The sequence below is a fragment of the Ambystoma mexicanum genome, chromosome 13 (genome assembly GCF_040938575.1).
Source record: "Ambystoma mexicanum isolate Mex_15411 chromosome 13, UKY_AmexF1_1, whole genome shotgun sequence".
Lineage (NCBI taxonomy): Eukaryota > Metazoa > Chordata > Amphibia > Caudata > Ambystomatidae > Ambystoma > Ambystoma mexicanum.
In genome coordinates, this window is record NC_090938.1 from 17,027,881 (window position 1) to 17,048,307 (window position 20,427).

The following is a 20,427-nucleotide window of genomic DNA, read 5'->3' on the forward strand; positions in this document are numbered from 1 at the left end:
TTTAGATCACTACTACACAAATAGAATATTGCTGTTTTGAAAAACTGTGATATATTTGCCATACAAGAAACCTGGCTGTTGGGTTCTTTCATTCTTGATGGGTTAAAGGTTTTAACAAAGTCAGCAACTAGGGGCCTTAGAGGGAGACCCAAAGGGGGTTTATGTGTGGGAGTTAAGAACCCATTAAAAGTTAGGGCATATGATACATTTTGCGAATCAGACTGTGTTATGTGTGTAGTGATAGGAAATCTAGCTTCAAAGAAGGAATTGCTACTGATCAATGTATATTCACGTCGATGGGTGATAATTTAAAGGAGGATGGAAAGATTATTTTAGACACTTTGGAGGGTTGGCATATCGAAGACCCGAAAGCCAATGTGATACTTATGGGGGACTTTAACTCCTATTGTGACCTGGCTAAGGTAAAGCTGGATGAATGGGAACTCCTGTGAGGGGAGTATGAGTTCACTTTTTTGGGGGACTCAGAACATTTCTGCTCCTATCATAACTATCACCCACAAGTATCTAATGGAATCACCTGGCTTAGCGCTTCCTCCAGCTTTTCCGGCCCCGTGAATCCGACATGAGCTAGGCCTCCAGTCATTGGAAGCAATGAAAAACTGGAAAATTGTGATGCTATGTAGGAAGATTCATGTAAAAGATAAGATCCCTGCAATAGACAAACTCCGTAAAGAACCCCAAGCAACTAAAGCTATTGCTCTCGATCTCTGGAAAATGCATTGCATCAACTTACTCGAGATTGAATAGATCCAACTGGAGACACTCATAAATCTCCCTCAACAAGCAAAAATGAAGTTCCAAAGAAACGACTGGTTGAGAATAATTGAAACCACTTCCAAGTACAAAATGTCATTGACACATAACATCGATGTCAGACCAATACACCAACTGCCACACTATCTCCAACACTTTCCAGACCGTAAGATTAGAGACAAATTTCTGAGACTACGGCTTAACCTTCTCCCCACGCGACAACGCTTAGTCACGATTAAACAAATTCCAGAGGAACTAACAGCGTGTCGATTCTTCAAAGACCCCATGCAAATTGAGAGTGTATACCATCGTATCATGGACTGCATGGCTCTGCAACCCCAAAGGAACCTATTCAGTGAGAAGTGGATTCCACATATCTCCTCGTTAGATCCAGCAGAACGATTGACATCCAATCTCAGCAGAAAGGACAAGGAACTCATAATCACGATAATACGCTTTTGGGACTCATTGAACATTGAGCCTGGAAATCGAATCGAAAGTGGACCGACAGAATTAAAAGGAATTCCTCATTCCAAAATATGAACACTGGATTTGTGTCACTCATTGAGAGCAGCTAGGATGGGAGGGATGTCTTTTCTTTTTTCTTTATCTTTGCATATTTTATATTTTAGTCTTGCTTTCTTTTTATACGAATTTGAAAATTGAATTTTGAGTGAAAAAGTTTGTTGATAAACTAAAACATTAAATAAATAAAATAAAAAAATAGAAAAATAGAAAGAACCTGGCTTAATTTAGTAGACAGCCAGGGACTACATTTCCTGGATCCAGGGTCGGAGGGAGGCTCTGACCCGACATGGACTAATGGAAAGGGTTTCTATCGGTTGGATTATATGTTTGTAAACAAAGGGTTAAGAAAACGGATTAGAGGATTCGAACATATGCCAACCACCCAAAGTGATCATCAGATACTCAAATGGTACATGGTACGACCAAACTTTATGGAGGAGTAATGTTGGGGAAGACCTGAATATGCAAACTAGCGGGAGTGGGGATAGGATAGGCTGGACTGAATCCAACCTGGTAAAGTTCCACAAAATGTTTAATGTACTTCCTTCCTATTTGTCGGCAAGAAATGGCTATTAATGGAAAAAAGGTCATGGGGGACCTCCTGGGGATGATACATATGACAGGTAGCATATTCTCCATTAATAAAAGAAAGGGAGAAAAACACAAAAATCCCTTCGATTGCCAGATAGAAATGAAAAAGAAAGAGTTAAAGAGAGAAATAAATAGTCTTAAGAGAGGAATAATCATGGATGAGAAAACACGAAACAAACGTATTTCTAGGCTACGTGTGAGATTTAAGAACTGGCTCATGGGGTATAAGAATAATTTACACAACGTTAATTGGAAAATAGCATTCAAGCTCTGTAGGACCCATGATGCAAAACATTTTTGGTATTTGTATAGGCAGATACGATCGAAGAGGATGACCCCAGTGTTAATGTTATACCTTTAGATGAGTGGATTGAATATATATCCACCCTCTATTTTGTGGAAAATAAGAACACACCGCAAATAGAGATTAAAATGGATGATAGATGAAAAGATCTTCCCTTTTGCATTCAGAGACATACTTAAAATCAACAAGAATATGAAATCCTCCAGGGCTCCTGTCCCTGATATGCTAGCAAACATTGTCCTTAAAAGTAATCCAGCTAAATGGGCTCATATCCTATTGGAATTATATGCATGGGTTTGGAAAAGCAGAAAGATACCAGATAGCCGGAGAGAGGCTATCTTTATCCCAATATATAAAAAAGGGGACAGATCTTGCCCTAAAAATTATAGCTTGCTAACAACATTTTTTGCTCATTGCTGCTGCAAATTATAAATACTTGGAGTAGGGACAACAAGCTTATTCCACCGCTGCAAACAGGTTTTAGAACAGGGTTCAGCACTATTGACAATTTGGTAACCTTAAACTATGTCACAGCAGAGGCATTTAAACAATAACTAAACTTTATACCTGCTTTGTAGACTTCTCTAGAGCATTTGATTGCGTAGATTGTGGGACAAACTTGAAAGATGGAAAATGTGCCCAACAGTATTATACTTTCTGAAAGTAATGTATGTCACTAGTGATGTGTGTCAAAAAGGGATCGGAAAGATCTGACCATATTAAAACTAACATAGGGCTTAAACAGACTGCGTGACTTCTCCCACTTTATATAATCTCTATGTGTCGGATATGGGAGGATGTTTCGAAAAATATTAACCATTTTCCAGCTAAAATTGGAGATATTCCTTTCTGTTGGATTTCATACGCAGATCGCACTATTATAATAGATAAAACCCCAATTGGCCTTCACCGGTTGTTAAATGAAATAAATAGATATTCCAAGGAGAACAATCTAAGTATCAATGTGGGGAAGACAAAGATATTGATTTTTGGCGGACATGGAGGGATGGAGAAAACAGCTAAATACAGATGGAAATTGCAATCACAGGAAAAAGAGGTGGTTGAGATGTACCCTTACTTGGGGATGCCAATTAGGAGTAACCCACCTAGGGATCACTATATTTATGCTATTGAGAAAAAGGTTCTTAAAAAGTGGAACGTCATGAAAAACAACATTACAATTAAGGGGGGACACTCTGTTGAAGATCTACTAGAAATATATAGAACTTGTATAATTCCAGGAGCCCTATATGCTCTAGAGACGGTGGCATCACAATTTGTTGGTAATCTAGGAAAAATTGAGGGGAAGATTTGGAAACCAGCATTGCAATTAGCCAAAGCCACACCTATAGCGGCTATTTGGTGTGAATTGGGATTAACTTTGCTATTGACCCTTTGGAAGGTTAGATGCTGCAAATTGTATATTGAAATGACCTTAGAAGTCAATAGGGAGGGTGGTATGATAAAAGTTACTGGGAAAAAAGCTCTTAACAAAGATTTAAAAAATGACACCTTGAAAGATCTAATAGATACCTCCCTTAATTTCATAAATGAGATTAATTTGCAGTTATCACAAGAAGGTGCGAGTTTGAAGGGTTGGAATAACATACTCAAAGTAAAGCCGCCCAATGGGACCTAATCAATAATCTGGATAATTTAGCAAAAAAAAGGAGATTTTAAATGTACTGTTTACAGGGGACGGCCCCCAACAAGCCACATAGTTATATATGGAAAGTCAGTACCAGGGAATTCAGCAGGTTTGTATTGCTTTTAAGAATGAATACGTTGCCCTGTTACGAATATTTGGGAAGTTGGAGTAACATCCCCCTTCGCCCCCTGGGAAAAGACTGTGCAGGCTTTGCTGTGAGGGGGTGGCGACCGCCAGATACTTGTTTACTGCCTGCATCAAATTGGAGGGATGTTATTGTGCTGGGTATAGAGATTTGATTTCTGACAGTAGAATGATTCTATCGGACTAGTTTTGGTCCACAATTTACAATCCCAGAATCTATATGTTGGAAACTGCATTTTATATATGGAAAAGGATTTTACTGGAATGGGAAAATTTGCAAATAGTCAAAGATTAAAAAAGAAAATGCATTCAAGCTGAAGCTGTGAAATATTAGTACTGGATGCATAAGATAAGGAATGCATGGAAAGTCCTGTGGTGAGGTCCGCAAATAATAGTAATGAACATCTAATATATAGCGATTAAACTTCAATACGAAAGTAAATATTTTTATTGTTGGTAATGCCATCTGGACCAAGGAGACATTTTTAATTTTAAATTCAGGATAACACACAAATGTATGGAATTAGAGCCTTTCATTGTGTATTAGGAGGGTTTTCTCTCTTTCTTAATGCATTGTAATTAATATGTGCTGCTTTTATGTCAAGGATTTTAATCAGGAAATAATTGGTTTGTACTATATACTTTTGTAAATGTTTATGAACTCTTAAGATTGTTAAATTATCTAATTGTGGAATATTTGTAAAGTTGTTGATTGTGTTGTTGATTAGTGTTTAAGGTTTTAATTAAACAAAAAAAAAGAATAATGATAATGTAAGGATGCCACTAATTCATTCATGTGGCAGCCATTGAATAATATGGTATCATCTTCAAGCTGGCTCTTTATAAATAAATAAATACAATTGTCATCGGCAAAGGCGATATTGTATAACACAATTATCATCTTAGAACATGATATTAAAAAATATGGTTGATAATATTACCCATGTAGGCTGGGGATAGCTTACAATCTGTTCTTAATCAGTCTTAGTCAGTTGGGATGTTCTGTAAAGGATGAAGTAGTGAGTCTTGTTTACACTCTTAAGTGGAGCAGCCGGCCCCCCAGATTTGGTAGCCGATTGCCGGGTAGCTTGGCCATGCAGGGTGGACACCATGTGCCTTACAGGCACTAGGTAGATATTTTAAGGGTAGTTATGCATGATTGGCTAGTCTTCCATGCAGTGTTAAGGGTAGGGATTTCAACATGATCCAGTCCAGGACACAGAAGATACGTCATTGGCCATGTAGAGGGATAGTTGTCATTGTTATGGGTAATTATTCCGCCTTACACTTTTCTGCCACATCTTTCGCCTTCAGTATTCAAATGGACAGCAAAGGAAGAGACGACGAAGGAAGGGACGACGAAGGAAGGGACGACGAAGGAAGGGACAGCGGAGGAAGGGATGGCGAAGGAAGGAATGGCGAAGGAAGGGAAGATGAAGGAAGGGACGACGAAGGAAGGGACGACAAAGGAAGGGACGGCGAAGGAAGGAGCAGCGAAGGAAGGGACGGCGAAGGAAGGGACGACGAAGGAAGGGATGGCGAAGGAAGGGACAGCAAAGCAAGAGATGGCGAAGGAAGGGACGGCGAAGGAAGGGACGGCGAAGGAAGGGACAGCAGAGGAAGGGACGGTGAAGCAAGGGACGGCGAAGGAAAGGACGGCAAAGGAAGGGACGGCGAAGGAAGGAACGATGAAGGAAGGGACGGTGAAGGAAGGAACGGCGAAGGAAGGGATGGCGAAGGAAGGGATGCCAAAGGAAGGGATGGCAAAGGAAGGGACAGCAAAGGAAGGGACGATGAAGGAAGGGACGGTGAAGGAAAGGATGACGAAGGAATGGGACGGTGGAGGAAGGGACGGTGAAGCAAGGGACGGCGAAGGAAGGGACGGCAAAGGAAGGGACGGCGAAGGAAGGGAAAACGAAGGAAGGGACGACGAAGGAAGGAACGGCGAAGGAAGGGAAGACGAAGGAATGGACGACAAAGGAAGGGATGGCAAAGGAAGGCACAGCAAAGGAAGGGACGATGAAGGAAGGGACGGTGAAGGAAAGGACGACGAAGGAAGGGACGACAAAGGAAGGGACAGCAAAGCAAGGGATGATGAAGGAAGGGACGCCAAAGGAAGGGACAGCGGAGAAAGGGACGGCGGAGGAAGGGACGGTGAAGCAAGGGATGGCAAAGGAAGGGACGGCGAAGGAAGGGAAGATGAAGGAAGGGACAGCGAAGGAAGGGACGAGGAAGGAAAGGATGGCGAAGGAAGGGACGGCAAAGCAAGGGATGGCAAAGGAAGGGACACCAAAGGAAGGGACGGCAAAGGAAGGGACGGCAAAGGAAGGGACGACGAAGGAAGGGACGGCGAATGAAGGGACGACGAAGGAAGGGATGGCAAAGGAAGGGACGGCAAAGCAAGGGATGGTGAAGGAAGGGACGGCGAAGGAAGGGACAGCGGAGGAAGGGACGGTGAAGCAAGGGACAGCAAAGGAAGGGATGATGAAGGAAGGGACGATGAAGGAAGGGATGGCGGAGGAAGGGACAGCAAAACTAACTGAGGACTGCAAGAGTAACTGATTGACAACCACCGTGATACGGATGACTTGACTTGCTGTGTTGAGCAGACTCTGTTCAACACCCACATAATCAGTAGGTGTTACTCAGTCAGACATGTTTTTTAAAACGTGGAGACAATTGAATCTAATGTCTGTGATGCACACGTCTGGAAATCTAATCTCGGCAGGTCCTACGTACGGATATCAAATGTCTGTAGGCCATATGTCTGAATATTTAATGTCTGCAGGCCATATGTCTGGATATTTACTGTCTGCAGGCCATAAGTCTGAATATGTAATGTCTGCAGGCCATATGTCTGGATATTTATTGTCTGCAGGCTATATGTCTGGATATTTAATGTCTGAAGGCCGTATGTCTGGATATTTAATGTCTGCAGGCCATAAATCGGAATATTTAATGTCTGCAGGCCATATGTCTGGATATTTACTGTCTGCAGGCCATATGTCTGGATATTTACTGTCTGCAGGCCACATTTCTATGTCTGGATATTTAATGTCTGCAGGCCATAAGTCGGAATATTTAATGTCTGCAGGCCATATGTCTGGATATTTACTGTCTGCAGGCCATATGTCTGGATATTTATTGTCTGCAGGCTATATGTCTGGATATTTAATGTCTGATGGCCGTATGTCTGGATATTTAATGTCTGCAGGCCATAAGTCTGAATATTTAATGTCGGCAGGCCATATGTCTGTATATTTACTGTCTGCAGGCCATATGTCTGGATATTTACTGTCTGCAGGCCACATTTCTATGTCTGGATATTTAATGTCTGCAGGCCATAAGTCGGAATATTTAATGTCTGCAGGCCATATGTCTGGATATTTACTGTCTGCAGGCCATATGTCTGGATATTTATTGTCTGCAGGCTATATGTCTGGATATTTAATGTCTGATGGCCGTATGTCTGGATATTTAATGTCTGCAGGCCATAAGTCTGAATATTTAATGTCGGCAGGCCATATGTCTGTATATTTACTGTCTGTAGGCCATATGTCTGTATATTTACTGTCTGCAGGCCATATGTCTGGATATTTACTGTCTGCAGGCCACATGTCTGGATAGCGACCGGGCCTTTTGCTGGTCCCTGTGTCCCAATCAGACACAATCGTTTCTGTCCCAGTGCTTCGTCTATTTTGCGACTTTGGCCTAAATGTAATCAGTGCCTAGCTTGGCATTGCGTGCCATGATACACCACAGTGGTTGCTGTGGGCATGTCCCTTGTGGTACATCACAGGGGCAATCACAACCCCTCTGCAGGCAGCACTTAATGAAGTTTCTTTCTATGACATCTCTCTCTTTCAGTCACATCAATTCCATGTTTTCGTCCAGTGTGACATTAACCCCACAGTGTACCAGCACATCCTCTAGTGTGACAGAGTCTCTACCTGAGCAAATGCGTCATCAGCGCTTCTTCCAGTGTGACATCACTTCCCCCGCCTGATATCAACTCTCCTTGTGGGGTCACTTCTCTCACTTGACATCTGTGGCCCCAAATCTCGTCACTTCTCTTGAGTATATCTTCATTTAACTGCATCCCTGTGTGAAATAATTCCCACAAGAGTGACATCATGTCCTTGGTACTGCCCTTCCTGGAGTGACATTGCTACATAATCTGTGCGGTCTCCTTACATTTCTGTAAATGTCACTCTATCCTGAGCGACATCACTAGTTATGTCACTCACAGGCAGATGTAAGCACAGAGTCTGGCAAAAGTACCTCTCGGAAGGCCTCCAATGAAAGATGCCATCCTGACATGTCCTGACATGTCACCTGTATGCAATCGGCATAGAAGGGCAATTCTGAACAACATGTGTGGTGGTGTGAGGGGTGAGTGTCAGCAGAAACAGTGACCAAGTGGCGTCCATTTAAGGAACCAGAAGGAGGCAGAGCCTCTATTCCAAATGTGTCTTCTTTCAATAGGAACATCAACTTCCGGGGCACCAGTGGTCCAGGGGTGAATATCGGATTCTAAACCATCAATCAGCTCCACACCTCTAGTAGACCAGAAGGTATCCAAACAGATTGGAAACACAAGCAAATTTTTTTTTTTTATTTTTTTTTTTTTTTTTTTTTTTATTTTTTTTTATTTTTTTATTTTTTTAATTGAATATAGTTGAAATTATATCAACTTTTTCAATTTACAATTTATAAAAATAGAAAAGATTCATAAACATCAAATTCAGGTAATACAAATATTCATTATAATTTAAGAAAAAAAAAAGCTAAAATATCAACAAGTAAAGAACTCTTAATTTCATTCCATGTTTAGAGCATTTAAGAAATTGATGGTTGCAATTCTTATACTCATACATTCAGTGGTTGCCATGGCGATCCATCTATTTCTTGGGTCAAGTTGTGCAAAGTACGCAAAATGGTTAACAAAATGCAGTTTTCTCAAGGTACATAGTGCAGGACAGTTCATTAATAAATGTTGTAGAGTTTCAACGATGGTTATATTTTTGCAAAACCTACACCAGTTCAGGTCAGAGGGAATTTGCTTTCTTTTTGTTTTGACCTCCCGAGTGGGCCAGATGTTAAGCCGCATCCGCAGAATGGCCATTCTTATAGCAGCAGATGGTGCCAAACGTAAATACGCAGGTATATCCTTATAACGCTTGGGACCAAAAATTGCAGGGTCAAAGTCTTTGTAAGTTAAACATTGAGTTCTTGTATCAATCCAGTCTATCATATATACCTTTTTCTTGGCTTGTTCTGGGTGAAGTACCAGAAGTTCAAGTGATACGTCAGCGTTCACCATAATAGACAATATCTTAGAAGACCAATGCCTCGGAAATTTTTCAGCAGAGCTAAGCAAATAGCTAGAAATAGAAGATAACGTAGAGTTATCACATGGGGCTAATATACATTTCCGAAATAGGGCACATAGACGCCAGTTAGATATGGCAGTTAGAGAGGTTAATCCCATTTCATAGCGTATCAGTGCTCCAGGAATACATTGTGGCAGATGTAAAATTGCACGCCAAAACTTGGCTTCTAATGCATTAAGAAAGCCTGAGGGAACAATTAATGTCTCCAAACCGTAAAGGATAGTTGCCACAACATTCTGATTCCAGTATGTAATGGCAGCTTTGATAGAAAATTTGCCATATTTAGAGACAATTATTCTAGTTTGGCAGATTGCCGTGATTAACTTATGTTTAATTTTAGTAAAATGTGAGTCTAACGTCGGACAACCATCAAAAATTAGGCCCAAATACACGCAAATTATAGACCTCCTTGTCCAATTTTGGTAATGTGGACGGAGCGGCAGGCTTATCTCCACAAGGTCGTGGATCGTTGGTTAGTTGCAACACAGCGAAAATACAGTTATTACCCAATGATAAAAGGGACTGTCCCATCAAGGTTGTATAAAAATATCTACTTTATTATTATCACAACAGACAGTTCTAGCAACACTACAAAATACAACCCACCCTCTAAAGGAATGCAAAGGACAGTTTCACGAAGGAAAAGAAGCACTCTGTCTACTGACAGGAGGGTAGTCGGCATAGTTAATAACCAGAATAATTCAAGGTTACTTGGCTTCAGCACTAAGAGAGCAATGGGTCTTAAAATGTCTGTATGGGCCTTCCACGAAGGAACAGGGGGACTAAACCACAATGTCCTTGAGCTGTAGGTGTTCTTGGTGTTCGACATGGTCGAGTTCGGTTCAGGGCGCTTTGCAGGTTTCTGTGACAGAGTTTAAGACGGGAGACAGCTACCGGTATCAGGTTGAAAACAGTTCGGCGAGAGAAGCTGGAGGGACGACTGCAGATGGCCTACAGAGCCGCTCAGGTTTAGGAATCATTGTCTCCGTTCTAGTCAGTGGTTCTGAAGCACTGGTCGAGACGTCTCAGATATCTTTAAGTGACTGCTGCGTAAGAACAGTCAGCGTTGCAGTCGATTGCAGCTCGAGGGACTCGACTGGCACAAAAATTTCCATTAAGATAGACATCAGTAGATGCTCATCGAGGCACTTCCAAGCTTCTTCACTGGGCTTGTGTCATCCTTTAAGGAAGACGGCCCAAAGCTGAGGAGAGTGTTGCAGGCAGCTGCCTTGTCCTTGGTTTCGGGTTCAGAGACTCTCTGACACGTCCCACCAAGGAAGCTTGCTGCAGAGCCTAGCAGGGCACAATGTGTGCTGGTTGAGTACCAGTTCCAGAGCTGCTGGAGGGGTCCTCTGAGTCTGGTATCTCCCTCTGTTCCCTGTGAGATGTTTAGGGGAGGGATCTTGCTTCCCTCTTGGAGATCGTGGCCTTCCTTCACTGGCGGAAGTTATAAGGCAGACTGCACCTACAGCTCAGCCCTCTTTTAAAGCCAAATGTACCAGAGATTGGTGTAGGCTAAGACTTCCTTAATGAACCAATCCTGGTTCCCCACCAAGAATCTCCTGAATGCATGAGGTCATAACCAGAGTGCTTTGCAACAGAAAAGGTAAAGGGGTGAAAACATGTAATGCTAAGTCCCACCCATCTTCCTGTCTGTTGTGAATCAAAGGGTCCCTCTGGTTAATGGAGAACTCTGTAATTCCTGATTAAAGAGGCAGGTCTCCCTTGAAGCTTCAGCGAGACCAGGCTTTCTGGCTCTTGCAAACCACATACTTATACCTTATGAATGGGATCCCGCTGCTTGGTGAACTACTTATGAATGGGGTCCTGCTGCATGGTGAACTACTGTAAACACGCAGTCCCATGCATGACAGTCACTCTCAATTGATACTGCGGGCGGGAACTGGCTTCAGGTTGGCACAGTTGCATATGAAAGGTTGTTGGGGTTTTGTTAACCTCTGTAGCCAGGCCCCATGTGGGCCTGTTTGAAGTACATGCTCTTTGCATGTTAGTTGCTTCCACCAGCTGCAGGGCCCAACAAAAAGACAGGCCAATCCATGGAGCCTTTTTTAGTTAATTAGGCTGGCCATAGCAGGGGGAAGGTTTGATCCTCCTCCTTCTATAGGTGCATCGTGTACTCCTCCTGTGATATAAATATGGCTGGGGGGACTGCGCCTGTAGGCTGTGCCCGGCCAGAGTACACACGTCTATCCGTACGTTGTGCTTTGAGCATAGGAAAATGTGTGCGGATTCGCCCCCACACATTTTCCAGAGGTTGATCCACCATCATTCCATTTCATTAAAAACTATTTTTTTTAAAACAGGTGAGCACACACCCATCGTGCGGATGTTCGAATTCCTCACACCCCCTCCTATTGAAGCCTAGCTATACTCCTAGCGTGATATCTCCACCAATCAGCAACCTTGGACCAAGCTTAGAGCACCTCACATATGAGTGGGGTTGGGGGGCTGATGGATAATAAGAAGCCTAGTGTATGGTCTAAGCGCGCACCGACGGACCATCTGTGTTATATTTCATGAAGCTGCGCCTTGCCACCTTTATCCCATCATTAGAACCTAACTTCAGGCAGGGAGTGTAGATCCAGCCGGGAATCTCTTGGAATCCACATGCATGTTTGATCCGTGTCGATGAACTGCTGGAAAGATATACTAAGGTTCCTTATCCAATGTCAACGACAACCAACAGCATCAAAACTGAGCATAGTCCAAGACAAACTCAGTGAAATGACTGTGGAAACAACATGGACCCTCCAACCTCCCCAATAGCTACACCACCCCCAGGCGCCCCTTTTCAAAGGTTTCATCCCTGAATCAATGCACAAATTACAGAATGGGGGCAGCCCCAAATCATGGGCCTTCTAAACTCCCATCACCAGCCACCTGTGAAGGCCACTTGCCTCCTCCCGCGACGCCCTTGGCAGCATTTCCGCGTCTTCTCCAAGTCATCCACCAAGAGCCCTGCGCTGGAAACCACTCGCACTTCTGCGTTTTCCTAGAACCTGCCTCGCTTCCAGGGGTGTCTGTTGCTTCTCTAGGGCAGGCCCTGTGCTCCCAGAGGTGTCTGTCGATTCTCTAGGACAGGCCCTGTGCTTGCAAGACACTCGAGTCTCCACCCCGCTTCCAGAGGTGTCTGTCGCTTCTCTAGGGCAGGCCCTGTGCTCCCAGAGGTGTCTGTCGCTTCTCTAGGGCAAGAACTGTGCTTACAAGACACTCGAGTCTCCACCCCGCACCAGAGGTGTCTGTCGCTTCTGTAGGGCAGGCCCTGTGCTCCCAGAGGTGTCTGTCGCTTCTCTAGGGCAGGAACTGTGCTTGCAAGACACTCGAGTCTCCACCCCGCTTCCAGAGGTGTCTGTCGCTTCTCTAGGGCAGGCCCTGTGCTTGCAAGACACTCTGTTCTCCACCCCGCTTCCAGAGGTGCCTGTCGCTTCTCTAGGGCAGGTCCTGTGCTTGCAAGACACTCGGTTCTCCACCCCGCTTCCAGAGGTGCCTGTCGCTTCTCTAGGGCAGGTCCTGTGCTTGCAAGACACTCGGTTCTCCACCCCTCTTCCAGAGGTGTCTGTCGCTTCTCTGGGGCAGGCCCTGTGCTCGCAAGACACTTGGTTGTCCACCCCGCTTCCAGAGGTGTCTATCGCTTCTCTGGGGCAGGCCCTGTGCTCGTAAGACACTCGGTTGTTGTTAGGGAGAATTCTCTCTTTAGGCTGAATTTACTAACCTAGTGAGTCCCCCAGCAGCTTTGCTGGATTTCTGGAGTTTGTTTTTTTCTCCTGCCAAGAGTGAGACTCTTTTTCTCCCACTCTTGGACATGATTTATGGTGTTCCTTTGACCGTTAATGTGTTTTATGGGCTATGGGGTCCTTTACTCCACAGGGTCTCATGTCTTGTTACTATGTGTGTTAGACAGCACCCTCCGTGCAGTAACACAGGGGTGTCATAGTGACACCCCACCATAGACTCCATACCCTGGGACTGACTACTGTCTCCCAGGGTCTGTAAAGTCACCATTGGCTTTACTAGTCCCAAATTATTAACAGAAACCAGTACAAACCATCATATTGTGGACGTACTGGTCGGGGCAATTCGATTGCCTCGGGGTCTGTTAGTCGAGGGGGGCACGTCTCCGTCCCCCTTGATCGAGTTTTGGCTGGTGGCAGTGGAAACTACTTTTTATATTCGACCGCAAATATTTTCCTATGGGATTTTCCCATTGTTCGAGGCTAGCAACTTTAATTATTTAATTCTCATAGCCTCGAACATACCGCCGGTATATTTAATTAATATTAATTCTCCGGTTGGTATTTTTTGCCAAGACTCGATTCTAAAATGGCGTTTGTGTTCTCTTCTGTGACTCCAATCCAAGTCGAGCCCTTTGTTCCACTTTTTTAGTGGGCTTCTCTACAGAAGCCTCCAAAAGTGGTGCCACTCTGTCTGGGTGCCACAGGGGCTGTGAGAGGGGGTTTAGGCACCCTGGACCGAGTTACCTTGGTAACTCAGGTCGCACTCTTGTGTGATTGGCCCAAGTGGTGAGCCGGCCGGCTCACCACTTAGCATGTTTGAGTGACAGCTAGGCTGAGTGAATGGAGGTGTGCTGCATAAAAGCAGGGCTTTGGGGACTGGAACTTCAGAAGTCGCCACAGGACCTGAGAATCCGACGAGGGAGAAGCTGAGCCGACCTACCACGACGACACCACTGGTGGAGCCCTGTAGAACCGACTCACCACTTCCTGACGACAGAGAAGATCTCCCAGCTGGAGAGGCTTCTTCCCCTGACTGGTGGGCACAACCAGTTTACCTTTCTTTCTTCCCACCCCATCCCGGTTTGTGGTCGAACTACCCGTGCCAAGCACCCCGGCAGCCGGATAGCCACTCAACACTGAACCGCGAATCACCGGACCGCTCCTTTTACCTGAGAAACTCTGCTGCGGGTTTCTTCCCTGGCAGTGCAATAGACTCCTGTTTTCCTCCACAACGAGATCCTCTCTTTCCCCGGACGAAGCACCGACTTGCACCCGCTGCCAGGAACAACTGCCCCCGCTGGAGCGTTCTCACCACTTTAAGGTACCGTGTCCGCCAGGCCTCCCTTTCTAAAGATTGCTACAAGGTAATAATAACTCCTTAACCGCCTTGACCCTCTAACTGGTCCCTTTCTGTGGTCCAACTCCTTTTTTGAACCTTTACAAGACCTTCTTGAGGGAAGTCTGACTGCTCAGCCACAGCTACCAAGTGAATCTGTGTGGTACAGACTGCTACCAAGTGGGTTTACTGCCAAACACCTGTAGTCCTAAATCTTTTGCAGTGGTCCCAGAGGGAACTGCACAGGTTTCTGCCTAACAGTTGTCCACCCCGCTTCCAGTGGTGTCTGTCGCTTCCAGAGGTGTCTGTCACTTCTCTAGGGCAGGTCCTGTGCTTGCAGGACACTCGATTGTCCACCCTGCTTCCAGAGGTGTCTGTCGCTCTCTAGAGCAGGTCCTGTGCTCGCAGGACACTCGATTGTCCACCCCGCTTCCAGAGGTGTCTGTCGCTTCTCTGGGGCAGGCCCTGTACTTGCAAGACACTCGGTTATCCACCCCGCTTCCAGAGGTGTCTGTCACTTCTCTGGGGCAGGCCCTGTGCTCGTAAGACACTCGGTTGTCCACCCCGCTTCCAGAGGTGTCTGTCGCTTCCATAGGTGTCTGTCGCTTCTCTAGGGCAGGTCCTGTGCTCGCAGGACACTCGATTGTCCACCCCGCTTCCAGAGGTGTCTGTCGCTCTCTAGGGCAGGTCCTGCGCTCACAGGACACTCGATTGTCCACCCCGCTTCCAGAGGTGTCTGTCGCTTCTCTGGGGCAGGCCATGTGCTCGCAGGACACTCGATTGTCCACCCTGCTTCCAGAGGTGTCTGTCGCTCTCTAGGGCAGGTCCTGTGCTCGCAGGACACTCGATTGTCCACCCCGCTTCCAGAGGTGTCTGTCGCTTCTCTGGGGCAGGCCCTGTACTTGCAAGACACTCGGTTATCCACCCCGCGTCCAGAGGTGTCTGTCACTTCTCTGGGGCAGGCCCTGTGCTCGTAAGACACTCGGTTGTCCACCCCGCTTCCAGAGGTGTCTGCCGCTTCCATAGGTGTCTGTCGCTTCTCTAGGGCAGGTCCTGTGCTCGCAGGACACTTGATTGTCCACCCCGCTTCCAGAGGTGTCTGTCACTTCTCTGGGGTAGGCCCTGTGCTCGCAAGACACTCGGTTCTCCACCCCGCTCCCAGAGGTGTCTGTCACTTCTCTGGGGCAGGCCCTGTACTTGCAAGACACTCGGTTATCCACCCCGCGTCCAGAGGTGTCTGTCACTTCTCTGGGGCAGGCCCTGTGCTCGTAAGACACTCGGTTGTCCACCCCGCTTCCAGAGGTGTCTGCCGCTTCCATAGGTGTCTGTCGCTTCTCTAGGGCAGGTCCTGTGCTCGCAGGACACTCGATTGTCCACCCCGCTTCCAGAGGTGTCTGTCACTTCTCTGGGGCAGGCCCTGTGCTCGCAAGACACTCGGTTCTCCACCCCGCTCCCAGAGGTGTCTGTCGCTTCTCTGGGGCAGGCCCTGTGCTCGTAAGACACTCGGTTCTCCACCCCGCTTCCAGAGGTGTCTGTCGCTTCTCTGGGGCAGGCCCTGTGCTCGTAAGACACTCGGTTCTCCACCCCGCTTCCAGAGGTGTCTGTCGCATCCCTACCCACACCCGCCAGGATCTAGTCAGAGGAGGGCCTAGTGCTTCCAGCCCATGCCTCTGAACTCCACTCCGGCGAGATACTTGAAACGCTTCTTCCCAATTTCCTCTCTGCCCAAAGCTACTTCTTGACTTAGAATGTGGCTGTCACATGTTTTCGCACTGAGAGGCAGCACGTCACCCAGTGGAGTTTCTACGGGCACTGTGCATGTTACAAGCAACCAAACAATGCACGACACAATGGCCCAATACAATGATGGTGGCCGCCTGTGCCCGCTGAGAGCCCAGCGCCAGGAAGAAGTGCGCAGTGATGGGAAAGTGGGTCCAGGGCGAGGGGCCCTCCCTCGTCCTTCACGCTGATCCCACCCTAATCCCCACTCAGGAGCTGTCAGCCGCCTGCTCGACGCTGACTTTGCTGCAGGCCCCTTCGCCGCTGCCCGCCCTCAGATCTGCCTCCTGGGGGACCTCTGAAGAGGCCTGGCAGATTTCTGGGTTACGCGATGATTCACTGCGTGCCCTCCAGCAACGCGCGGCCTCCCCCGAGATCTGGCGGGAGGAGGGAAGAGGGCAGGTGGCGCCGCATGCCTGCTCTGGGACGGGCCCGAGCTAATGAGGAAAGATTGCTTTTCCGGCAAGGCCCTTCCTGGCTCCAATGTTGCCACTTCCACCTGTTGCCCAGCGCCCCGCTGAAGGTGGCAGGGGAGCACCATCAAGTTGGAAGGTGAAGCAGGTTAATTGTGGCCTACTTTTGTAATGTCCAGGGTATGCCGTGAACTAAAGCGTCGTTGTGCGCGTCGCTGCGCACGCCACGGCGCGTGCCGCTGTGTACCACACAACCTCCTCCCAATGATGAGGCGCCTGGAGGCGCAGCGAGTCTCCATGATTCTAGAGGAAGTTGAATGACGTTGAGAGCTCCAGAGACGGAGCAAAACGGTTTGCGTGCATGGTCGGCCAGGCAAGGGGGGTGCGCAAACTTGCATCAACACAGTAGACTTCGTACATGATACCAGGCTCGTGGACTTCGCGAAGGAAATGGGAATCCGCGCAACATTAGCCGATCTGCTTGAAAAGAAGTTAGGCAGAAAATGTTCTTGACCCCCAACTTTGGGGCTCACACTTCACTGGATCCTCTTTCAAATGCTTCAGTAAAAGTGCAGTACCCTTAAAACTGGTGTATTCAGAAAAAACTCAAAGGCCAACAGTTGGCTCTGTATAAAGAGGTGGGGAGATTCCATGGGAAATTTCTGGCCTGTAAAGCAACCGCCCAATGACTGCACAGATCCCAGCTTTTCCAGCCTGAACAGGGAAGTGATATGGGAAGGGGCGCTACTATTGTGCTTTGACGGACCTCACCCTGATCTGATCTTGCTGCACAGGCACCTAACATGACATCTTAGCTACCACAGTGCTCTGGATGTCCCCTGCAGGGCCCTGTGATCTGGATATCTCCTGCGGGCCCCATGGCTCTGGATGGCCCCTGCAGGGCCCTGTGATCTGGATATCTCCTGCAGGCCCCACGGCTCTGGATGTCCCCTGCAGGGCCCTGTGATCTGGATATCTCCTGCATGCCCCACGGCTCTGGATGTCCCCTGCAGGGCCCTATGATCTGGATATCTCCTGCAGGCCCCATGGCTCTGGATGTCCCCTGCAGGGCCCCCTTATCTGGATATCTCCTGCAGGCCCCACTGCTCTGGATGGCCCCTGCAGGGCCCCCTGATCTTGATATCTCCTGCAGGCCCCACGGCTCTGGATGTCCCCTGCAGGGCCCTGTGATCTGGATATGTCCTGCAGGCCCAAGGCACTGGATGTCCCCTGCAGGGCCCCCTTATCTGGATATCTCCGGTGGGCCCCACAGCGCTGGATGTCCCCTGCAGGGCCCCCTGATCTGGATATCTCCTGAGGGCCCCACAGCTCTGGATGTCCCCTGCAGGGCCCTCTGATCTGGATATCTCCTGCGGGCCCCATGGCTCGGGATGGCCCCTGCAGGGCCCCCTTATCTGGATATCACCTGCGGGCCCCACAGCTCTGGATGGCCCCTGCAGTGCCCCTTGATCTGGATATCTCCTGCAGGCCCCACGGCTCTGGATGTCCCCTGCAGGGCCCTGTGATCTGGATATCTCCTGCAGGCCCCATGGCTCTGGATGGCCCCTGCAGAGTCCCCTGTTCTGGATATCTCCGGCGGGCCCCACGGCTCTGGATGTCCCCTGCAGGGCCCCCTGATCTGGATATCTCCTGAGGGCCCCACAGCTCTGGATGTCCCCTGCAGGGCCCTCTGATCTGGATATCTCCTGCGGGCCCCATGGCTCGGGATGGCCCCTGCAGGGCCCCCTTATCTGGATATCACCTGCGGGCCCCACAGCTCTGGATGGCCCCTGCAGTGCCCCTTGATCTGGATATCTCCTGCAGGCCCCACGGCTCTGGATGTCCCCTGCAGGGCCATGTGATCTGGATATCTCCTGCGGGCCCCATGGCTCTGGATGGCCCCTGCAGGGCCCCTTGATCTGGATATCTCCTGCAGGTCCCACGGCTCTGGATGTCCCCTGCAGGGACCCTTGATCTGGATATCTCCTGCAGGCCCCATGGCTCTGGATGGCCCCTGCAGAGCCCCCTGTTTTGGATATCTCCTGTGGGCCCCATGGCTCGGGATGGCCCCTGCAGGGCCCCCTTATCTGGATATCACCTGCGGGCCCCACGGCTCTGGATGGCCCCTGCAGGGCCCCTTGATCTGGATATCTCCTGCAGGCCCCACGGCTCTGGATGTCCCCTGCAGGGCCCAGTGATCTGGATATCTCCTGCGGGCCCCATGGCTCTGGATGGCCCCTGCAGGGCCCCCTTATCTGGATATCTCCTGCAGGCCCCACGGCTCTGGATGTCCCCTGCAGGGCCCTCTGACCTGGATGTCCCCTGCAGGGCCCCATGGCTCTGGATGGCCCCTGCAGGGCCCCCTTATCTGGATATCTCCTGCAGGCCCCACGGCTCTGGATGTCCCCTGCAGGGCCCTCTGATCTGGATATCTCCTGAGGGCCCCACAGCTCTGGATGTTCCCTGCAGGGCCCCCTGTTCTGGATATCTCCGGCAGGCCCCACGGCTCTGGATGTCCCCTGCAGGGCCCTGTGATCTGGATATCTCCTGCGTGCCCCATTGTTCTGGATGGCACCTGCAGGGCCCCCTTATCTGGATATCTCCTGCAGGCCCCACGGCTCTGGATGTCCCCTGCAGGGCCCCCTTATCTGGATATCTCCTGCAGGCCCCACGGCTCTGGATGTCCCCTGCAGGGCCCCCTTATCTGGATATCTCCTGCAGGCCCCACGGCTCTGGATGTCCCCTGCAGGGCCCCCTGATCTGGATATCTCCTGAGGGCCCCACATCTCTGGATGTCCCCTGCAGGGCCCCCTGTTCTGGATATCTCCGGCGGGCCCCACGGCTCTGGATGTCCCCTGCAGGGCCCTGTGATCTGGATATCTCCTGTGGGCCCCATGGCTCTGGATGGCCCCTGCAGGGCCCCCCTTATCTGGATATCTCCTGCAGGCCCCACGGCTCTGGATGTCCCCTGCAGGGCCCTCTGATCTGGATATCTCCTGAGGGCCCCACAGCTCTGGATGTCCCCTGCAGGGCCCCCTGTTCTGGATATCTCCGGCAGGCCCCACGGCTCTGAATGTCCCCTGCAGGGCCCTGTCATCTGGATATCTCCTGCGGGCCCCATGGCTCTGGATGGCCCCTGCAGGGCCCCCTTATCTGGATATCTCCTGCAGGCCCCACGGCTCTGGATGTCCCCTGCAGGGCCCTCTGATCTGGATATCTCCTGAGGGCCCCACAGCTCTGGATGTCCCCTGCAGGGCCCCCTGTTCTGGATATCTCCGGCAGGCCCCACGGCTCTGGATGTCCCCTGCAGGGCCCTGTGATCTGGATATTTCCTGCGGGCCCCATGGCTCTGGATGGCCCCTGCAGGGCCCCCTTATCTGGATATCTCCTGCAGGCCCCACGGCTCTGGATGTCCCCTGCAGGGCCCTCTGATCTGGATGTCCCCTGCAGGGCCCCATGGCTCTGGATGGTCCCTGCAGGGCCCCCTTATCTGGATATCTCCTGCAGGCCCCACGGCTCTGGATGTCCCCTGCAGGGCCCTCTGATCTGGATATCTCCTGAGGGCCCCACAGCTCTGGATGTCCCCTGCAGGGCCCCCTGTTCTGGATATCTCCGGCGGGCCCCACGGCTCTGGATGTCCCCTGGAGGGCCCCCTGATCTGGATATCTCCTGAGGGCCTCACAGCTCTGGATGTCCCCTGCAGGGCCCTCTGATCTGGATATCTCCTGCGGGCCCCATGGCTCGGGATGGCCCCTGCAGGGC

General features: G+C 49.2%; 1 protein-coding gene across 1 annotated transcript; it reads left to right on the forward strand.

Moving 5' to 3' along the window:
- Positions 1-5,389: 5,389 nt before the first annotated feature.
- LOC138520162 (uncharacterized) lies at positions 5,390-6,346 on the forward strand. Its single transcript, XM_069632644.1, has one exon. The coding sequence runs from the start codon at positions 5,390-5,392 to the stop codon at positions 6,344-6,346; it is 957 nt and encodes a 318-aa protein (XP_069488745.1).
- The last annotated feature ends 14,081 nt before the right edge of the window (positions 6,347-20,427 follow it).